The sequence below is a fragment of the Emydura macquarii genome, unplaced genomic scaffold, assembly GCF_026122565.2.
Source record: "Emydura macquarii macquarii isolate MOO-44397 ecotype Brisbane River unplaced genomic scaffold, CSIRO-AGI_Emac_v2 contig_3235, whole genome shotgun sequence".
NCBI lineage: Eukaryota > Metazoa > Chordata > Testudines > Chelidae > Emydura > Emydura macquarii.
Window position 1 is genome coordinate 699,081 of NW_027133372.1, and position 9,297 is coordinate 708,377.

At 48.1% G+C, this 9,297-nt stretch overlaps 1 protein-coding gene across 1 annotated transcript; it reads right to left on the reverse strand.

The window, feature by feature from the left end:
• Positions 1 to 4,518: 4,518 nt before the first annotated feature.
• LOC137142597 (mas-related G-protein coupled receptor member H-like) lies at positions 4,519 to 5,487 on the reverse strand. Its single transcript, XM_067531999.1, has one exon. It carries the CDS (start codon positions 5,485 to 5,487, stop codon positions 4,519 to 4,521), a length of 969 nt encoding a protein of 322 aa, XP_067388100.1.
• Between the last annotated feature and the right edge of the window lie 3,810 nt (positions 5,488 to 9,297).

Consider the following 9,297-nt stretch of genomic DNA (forward strand, 5'->3'; position numbering starts at 1 on the left):
GAAATGTCTGCTGTGGGATGCCAGTCTCTCCCTCTCCCCCTCTCTCACACACACCAGTCAGAATACAGTAGACAGAGGGGAATCAGTGACTTGGACATCCCCAGTGCTGTGTTTCACTGATCACTTCAGCTTCTCGCCAGCCTCATGGCCTGGAACAGCCAGATCCCAAAGAGTGGGAGTGAGAAATCTACAGAGAGATAATGGCTTTGGGGGGAGGCAAGGGAGTAAGAGAGATGTGGAGAAAGACTAATGAGTGTGGACCAGCCTGGAGAGACAGAGAGGGACAAAATTAAACAGAGAGAGAGACTGAGAAAAAGAGAGGGAGAAACAGAAATGGGAAGGGCTATAGGCCATGTGTGGACAGGGAACAGCACTGGGGATACATGTGGTGGGGGATGTGGAGAGCAAGAGTGAGAACAATCGTGTCTAGTGAACGGTGGTAATGAGCACAGGATCCATCCAGCATTGCTTACCTTCCTTCTTCTAGCACCCTGGGGCCTGAACCAAGCGTTTACTGGAGTCAGATTGGAATGGAATCCACTTTAGAATACCAATGTCACACTGTCACTAATTGTGATTCTCCCCATATGATCATCACAGGAAAGTTTTCCAAGTAATAATCTGTTACCCAGACCAGAGAATTCCCCTGCCAGTCCCTGTGCAGCATCTGACATCCTGTGCCTGCCAGAGAAATGTCTTCCCCGTGCGGGGCAGGGCAGGACACAGTGATCGCTGGATCAGGAGTTCTCATGAGCACTGGTTGGTTTGATAACATTAAGCCATAAACGTACAGAGATGGCCTCTAGAGATTAAGTCTCATAGGACTGATATCATAGAAAGCCACACTTGTTGTTTAAAGGCTCATGGCGCAAGTCAGCTCTAACCTGACTCTGTTAATTAGCATGGAAATGAGCTCCTTCTTAATGGTTACAATTTTCCAATTAACTCGTTTCTGTGACGATTCCTTCCTGTGGCACCATATTGATTCCCACATGGGTCATCAGCAGGGCTGGAATCTTTAGACCCATCGTACAGCCTTCTGCCGCTGCAGCTAATGGAGTTACTGATAGCAGTAGTAGACTGTCATCGTCTATGCGGCCCAGCTGTGGAGGGGGATGAGACATGCACTCTGCCAGTGTGTTTCAGTGCTATTGGCTGAGAGAGAAGAAAAGTCAGACTCAGGAATCATGGCTTACATTCCAGGCTCTGGAGGGGAGTGTGCTCTAGTGCGCATAAATACTGCTGCCCTGTCCTCTCTGTCATGGTTATGTCCCAGTCTCCCCACCAGTTTCTCACTTCCCCAAGTTCTTTGTATCATTCTCCCCTTCCCAGTTTCCTCCAACATGTGCTCCTCATCTGATCTTATTCTTCTGCCCTGCCACCTGCTGTATAGTCCCTTATCCCCCCCTCAGCACTCTGTATTTTTCTCCTTGCCCACCCAGTCTCAGACTCCTAGATCCAGGCTCTTCGTCCCAATGTAATCCCTTCCCACACACCTACTAGGTATAGGTCTAGGTCTTGTTTCTCTTATGTTTCAGACCAGCTCCCTCCCCCTCCTCACTGCCTACATGCCAGCTAAGGGGGAGCATTGACAGCTCAAGTGAGACGATCTCCTTGCTCTCAGCTCCGATGCCCAGCACTGCAGCAGCTGGGAAGAACAATTGCAGGGAAAGTCCTGCTTGGTCCCTGCTAGTTTCAGGTTGGTGCATGCTCAGGAACTCAGTAGGGTGGGTGCACGTGCAGTGTGGTCACACACAGGAGATGGGAGTGTTAGACTGAGGTTTATATGTTTTTAATATGCATGGACCTTTTCCTATGCTAATGTATGTTTGTAAATAGGATGGTGGATTCCATTTTGGGGAAAACATGGATTCCACCTCGTGGTTGGCCATATGCCAAGGGTTGGCATATTGCCAGGGGCTGAGATCTGCCCAGCAACTGTAAGGCGGGAAAAGCCTGAGGTACATTGTTGTGTGCAGCAGATAGATTCTGGGCGGGAAGATTCCAGCCCTATGATTGGCTGAACCCAGAGTCAGGGAAGCCATTTAAGGCAATGAGCCCAATAGCTCGGGGCTGTCCATTCATTTGCACGAGCATCAGAGATGAGGACGAGGAGTAGACGGGCGAGCAGACAACAGCTTACCACCGTAACCAAGGAAAAGGAGGAGGACACTTACCTTGTTCAACACCGTGTTCCAGGAGGTCCAGAAGATCCGGATCAGGTCCAACATCCCAGAGAGGGGAAGAAGAAAAAACAGTAAAGTACCCTTAACCTGGCAACCAAGGAAGTTGAGAGGACGTGGGCTTGGAGTTTAACTCCCACATTTCTCAACACCAGTATATACTTATTGGGATCTCTTGGGATACACGTTGTAACAGATTTGTCCATTCCTTCTTTATTCCATCTGCTGTTACAATCCTACAAAATAAACTTGTTATTTGTTTACACTTCTCAAGTGTCTGGGTTTAGTCACTTCACTCCGGTGATAGATATGGGCTACCAGGGCGAATCAATTGTGCATACATTTGTTCAGGGACAAATTCAATTTTGTTGGAACAGGAGGGGATGGAGCATTTGAAAACTGAGATTTTTAAAGGTTCATAAGTTGGCTGAATGTGGGTGATTTTTCCTGGAAACGCTAATAAGGCCCATCCCTGACACTCGAGTAACCCCCTGCCCCACTGCTCCCGGCCAAATGTCAAGTCTCTGCTCCAAAGCATGAGGGTGCTAGAGCATGGATTGGAATGATCTTTAACTAACAGACTTATAAGACAATAGAGTAGAAAGACAATAGCCTCTGACTCTCCTTCCATCATTTAGGACAGCACTGGTATAGACTTGACTAGTCAACCCACAGCAAAGAGACTGTGACAAAATGTTTCTTCATGTTGACCCACCCAGCCCTGGCAACGCTTCCCTGGCTGGACACTCAACAGGCTGCTGGGTTTGGGTCCCACTACACTGGACCCTTGTGCTCTTAAGCAACCCTTGGTCTGTGTAGGCTGCAGCAGTTCTCTCCCTTTGGCCTCTCTGGCACATTTCCTGGGCCCAGGCTATCATTCTGTTAGCCCGTCACAGCAATGGGACCAGATGGCCCAGCTGCCCTCACCCCAGGACCAGTGCAGACCCCCCCAGTAACTTACACCCATCCCTTTCCCAGACCTCCACATTGTGAGCACTCAGATTTACAGGTCACCCCTTCAGGGGGACGTGATAGTGAAGCAAACAGATAAACGCGTTTTGCAAAAGGGTTTCAAACCAACCACTCTTTATTGTAGCTAGTGCAAGAAACATATATATGTAGACAAAGCAATAAGAAATCTAGGCACATTTCCCGGCCTCCGTTTCCTCACCATGCTGGTGTATTCTTTGGATGAAGGTCAGAGTCACTTAGGAGGTCCTGGTTCCCCAACCCTGCACAGAGTTTCTCTTCTGAATCAGATAATCTCTCCCTTTTGCAGTCAGTGCCTTCATCTCTGTGTCTGTAAAATGGCCAGTGACGGACCCTTTCTTTTACAACCTCCCTTCCCATTTGCCAGGTGAACCCCTGACAGTCTCATCAGGGGCTCAAAGTCCCTCACCGGGTGATCTATTGCTTAGTTACCTCCCCACTGAATTCACGCTTGAAAAATGGGTGTGCCCTGGTCAGCAGCCATCACCGTGTCCAGGGGTTTTCCATTTGAATGGACGATCATCAAAATTAGACGACCTTCTGTAGTATCCCTGAGCCACCAACCCTTGGAATTTAGTCCAAGATGGAGCCACAAAGACAGCAGGAAGGCAAATAAAACAGCTTTATCATCAAAATGAAGATTGCAGCTTGATACAGATACATACAGAGAGTTCATCTCACAACAAATTCATAAACTGTAAATACATTCCCCACATTGTCACACATTCCCCAACTCATCAATGCCAGGGTGAATACAGAGGAAGAGGATTTGGAGAGCAATGCCAGGAAGTCACCACGGTCGTTGTGGAGCACAACATTAGTAGATGAGTTGAAGTTTGATTAGTCGATAGTTAGTTTGTATTATTTTCATTGAAATAAAGGTGAATGATTCAAAGAGAAGCTGGGATCAGCGGGAGTCTACAGCTGCATGGAACGATCCCCTGCTTTCCGTGGGAGTGTCGCTGCACAGGGGAGCTGGCTGTGGAATGATTTATTCAGGGATATTCCTGCGTTAGTGCTACTATCATTCCCCACCACCACCATTTCTCCTGGCCACTGAATTTTTACTCAGCCTATATACAGGGAAAGTGGGGAGGCTATGAAGAGTCCCTGACAATAATTCTGATTCAGTGGGAGTAGGATCGGGCCCCACATAACCCACTGGTGTTCTTTACAACTACAGAGCACACTGGGGATCCACTCTAGGGAAGGCCCCGGCTCTGGGTGGGGAGAAATTTAACAAGTGACCTGGAAGGTCTTTTCCATCTCTAAGTTCTTTGATTCTGGGATCTAGTGAAATCTCCATCCCCAGAACCAAGTCTCCCTGGCTGGGTGGTGTAGGAATTTAAGAGGATGTCTCCACTGGGTCTACTCTGGTGGTCTCTCCATCTTCTCTGGGATCTACCTTCTCCTTAAAAACGCTCTGGAGTGCGTCCTTGATAAAGCCTCTGAATCGCCGCTTCCTGTAGCTTCCAACTAAAAAGTAAATGAATGGGTTGATGCTGCTGTTTGCGGAGCACAGCATCTGAAATATCTCACTGGAATCGTGTATGTTATGATAAACGAGGAAGGTCTCGACACTCATAGGGACAGCAAAGAGAAGGAAGAAGAAGACACTGAGCAGAATAACAATGTAGAGCTTCCCTGGCTGTTGTCGCTGTGAGCTACGTCGGACTTTGATGAACAGGGTCAGATTGGACAGAATCATGATGGGAGTGAATATCAGGATATTCAGAACAAAGATGGGTAGGAGGGATATGACACAGATTTCGTTTCCAAGAATAACACAAAAGAAAGCCACTGATCCAGCAAGCAGAATGGAGAGAGCCCAGAGCAGGGCACACACAATGGCAGACAAGTGTCTTGGCCGGCGGCATCTGTGCCAGATGGGGTAGAGGACGGACAGGCACCTCTCAATGCTGATGGCTGTCAGGAGATAAAGACTGTTGTTGTATGTCAACACAGCCAGGAAGTTACATAGCAAAAATATGAAAATAAAAGTTTCATCCACACAAAATGAACCTTTCACCATATGAGTTATGATGCAAGTAACCGAGGAGAGAAGGAAGCAAGCGTCTGTGATGGCCAGGTTGAGGATGTAGACAGTGAAGGGGTTTCTCTTAATGTGGAAGCCGAGGAACCAGAGGACGATCCCGTTCCCCACCAGCCCGAACAGGCAGATGAGCAGAATGACGCTGTAGATGGTCACTGGAGGTTCATCGTACACTAGGCATTCAGTCTCGTTATATTCAGCTTCGTAATCTAGGTCAAACTCTATTGAGGTCAGGGAGGTTGTGCTCAAGTTGGCCATCATGAAACCTCTGCTGCGGGATGCCCGTCTCTCTCTCTCTCTCTCTCCCCCTCTCTCACACACACCTGTGAACACAGAGCAGACAGAGGGGAATCAGTGACTCGGACATCCCCAGCGCTGTGTTTCAGTGATCGTTCTAGCTTCTCACCAGCCTCATGGCCAGGAACAGTCAGATCCCAATGAAAGGGAGTGAGAAATCTACAGAGAGATAATGGCTTTGGGGGGTGCTGGGGACAGCGAGAGACCTGGAGAAAGGCTGAAGGGTGAGAAGCATCCTGGACAGACAGCAAGTGACAGTGACAAAATTAAACACAGGGGGTGAGCTGGACAGACAGACAAGGAGGGAGGAACAGAAATGGAATGGGATGTTGGCCTTGTATGGACACAGAACTGCCCTGGGAAGTGAATACTGGGTGAGAAAGAGACTAATCATATGTAATTAATGGTGGCAAAGAGCACTGAATCTACGCACCAGTTTCTTACCGTCCTTCCTCCCTGGGCCTGAACCGAGTGTTTACAGAAGCTGGGCTCGCCTGGATCCGCTTTAGAATCTCAGCGTCTCACAGTCACTAACTGCAATTGTCCAGATAGTATCTTCATGGGAAAGTTTTCCAATTAATAATCTGTTATCCAGAGATGGAGAATTTCCCTGCCATTCCCTGTGGAGGATCTGACACCCAGCACCTGACAAGTGTAGACAGAGAACTGTCCTCCCCATCCTGCAGGGTAGGACATCAAGATCACAGCGTCAGGAAGTCTTGTGCGCACCGGGTGGTTTGATAACATCAGTGGCAGCGACATGCACATGGCTCCTGCTCTCCTCAACGGAAAGGAAATGGCTTGCCCAAGATTAAACTGGCCAAGATAGATGTTGTAGAAATCTACTTTTATGATATAGAGAAATAGAGGATGGGGGAGGGTCAAAGATTTACCATCTCTATTCTTTTTTGTTGATAAAGGATAGGCCATCCTACACACATTTTCTCCATTTAACTTTTTTCCACCTTTCCCTAGTGGAAAAAAAGATATTTAAGAAAGGGAGAAAGCCAGGATTATCCCCATAATCTCAAAACAAACTGTTTGCCAAAATTTTCCACGAACATTTGTGTTTCAAAATTTCACTGGCAAATGAAAAAATTGGATGAAAATGAGTTTTCCCCACTGGAAAGTTTCACTGTCATCAAAATGATTTTCGGCGATTTTTTTCCTCAGAAATATTTCACTCGGCTCAACCAGAGACATTAGCCCTTCAGCCCTTCAGGGAGTCTATCTGGGGACAGGAGAAGGAAAGCCATCCCTTTTCTCCCAAGGGGATACTGACCCTTGGGGAATTCTGAAGAGAAGGGATTTTAAGTATGATTTTTCTTGCTTGATATTTTTGGTGGACCTAAATCCCATCTAATGTCATTTCACAGAATCATAGAAGATTAGGGTTGGAAGGGACTGCAGGAGGTCATCTAGTCCAACCCCCTGCTCAAAGCAGGACCAACCCCAACTAAATCATCCCAGCCAGGGCTTTGTGAAGCCATACCTTAAAAACCTTTAAGGATGGAGATTTCACCGCCTCCCTAGGTAACCCATTCCAGTGCTTCACCACCCTCTTAGGGAAAAAGTTCTCATTAACATTTCTCCCCCCATTTCTTCTCATGAGGCCCTCTTTGAGAGGGACTCCTTTCTCCCATCGCTTCCATAGACTCAGAAGCTCACATATTTTTCATGAGAGGCCAAAGGCCTTCACTTTGACAGGCGGCTCAAGAGTGTAGCTGTTATCACAGTTGTTTTATACGCAGAATATGCTGGGTTCAGCCCTGGTGGAAGCAGATAGAGCTATGTTTCAGTGACAGTGTTAAACACTGTGTAACACCTTCCCCAACCCACATTGATTTGATTCCAAATTGCTGGTGTAGAGGTAACAGTCTCCTCCAATAAAATAAAACCAGCTTCTAAAAATTACAGTGCTGGGTTTGCTGGAATTTATAAACATTGTCACTAAGATGAGGAGTTGCTGGTTCCCCTGGGGCTCAAATCCAGGAGCTTTCGCATGTAAAGCATATGTGAAAACCACTGAATTCCATTTTGCTTCATATATTTCTCTTTAATTTCAGAAAAAAAGAGTCCAGCCATTTCCAAGAATGAAGACAGGGGACAATATGTGATTTTGCCCATGTTAAGAAGAGCTATTAAAACCCTTTCATTGTGATGCTCTAGTGCCCCCAGGCTTTGGGTCACAGACTTGAAATTTGGCCCAGTAGGTGAGTCGCCCTGGTGTCAGAGATGTGCCTTTTAGTGTTCCCATGAAAAACTGCTCAAATTTGGCAAAGTTATGAGCCTTTTAAAAAAATCTCATTTCACACAAGCTCCATCCCCTCCCAGCTCTGACGTGTGACCAGACTGTGCGGACAGCATCGCTAAGAGTGCCTGAGCATGCTCCAACCTGGGACTGCATGGACCAAGCAGGGCTTTCCTTGCAACTCCCAACTGCTGCAGTGCTGGGCACTGGAACTGAGAACAGGGAGACTGTCTCACTAGTGCTCTCAGTGCTCCCAAAGCTGGAACCAAGGCAATGAGGAGGAGGAAGCAACCTGATTGAAATGCAGGGAGACAATAGCTAGACCTGGTGAGCAGCAGAAGGAGTAGGTTGGGACAAGGGGCATGGATAGGGGGAGTCTGGGACTGGGTGGCAAGCAGACTGCAACTGGGAGCTGGAGTGGGGGGAAACGGTGGAGATGGGGTGCACTGGAAACCAATGGGGCAGGAAATATGGAGCCCAGTTTGGGAGCAGTGTGAAGATTAGGATTGGCTGGACCCGGAGATGGGGACAAGGAACTGCAGAAGGAGGCTAGGACAGGATGGTGGAAACTGGGACATGATGCCAGGGATCATGGGGACAGAAGATGGATGAGGAGCTAGGGTTTCAGGGGGAAGACTGGGACCGGCTGGGCACAGAGACTGGGACAACGAGATGGAGGGAAAATGGCAGCCAGTGGGGCAGGGCAGAAGGCTGAGATTAGATGGGGAGCCTGGGCACAGAGAATGGGATAAGGAGCCTGCGACAACTTGCTGAGGGAGCAGACAGAGGCAGGAGAGTCTGTGCCCACTGGAGCACAGAGCCAGGAATGGAACCCATGATTCATGAATCTACCCATTCCTCTGCTGCCAGCCAACTGCTGTGAAACCACTGGCAAAGTGCACGGCTCATGCCCCCTTCCTGCTGGTCCACCTAGAGGATGATAACTCACCACTGCCATCAATGATCGTGTTAGCTCCAGGGGCAGAGATCTGCACGGTGGAAATAAACATTCCAGCCCTGCCGATGCCCCACGTGGGAGGCGGCAGGATGCCACATGAAGGAATCATCACAGAAATACAGTAACTGGAGAAACGGGAGAACATTTAAACCAGTAAGAAGGGGCTCATGTCCATGTTCTATAAAGAGACAAGGCGGATGAGGTCATATCTTTTACTGGAAAGAGACACGCTTTCGAGCTACACAGAGCTCTCCCTGCTCCGGGCTCTCGTCAGCCTGCTCACTGGATCAGTGCCATTTTTTTTGTGTTGCTGCAAATGAAAAAAGAAAAAAAGGGTCCTCACACTCAAATCCACCCGTGTTCTGAATCTCTTGATCTTTGCTTCCCTCATGGTTCTGTGCAGCCTGACCCTGTCCTTCAAAGTCCAATGTAGCACTCTGCGACCTCAGCCAGAAAAGCTTTACCCTTCTCACTGTCCTCTTCTGCCTCCTTTGTGCTGTTCCTCTGAGTGTCCAGACCTTTCTCGTTCATTAGAATATATATCGTTGCAGTGAGATATGCCACA

Bases quoted from the DNA above. Each gene is read 5' to 3' on its own strand.
- LOC137142597 (XM_067531999.1), bottom strand. From the start codon at position 5,487: ATGATGGCCAACTTGAGCACAACCTCCCTGACCTCAATAGAGTTTGAC.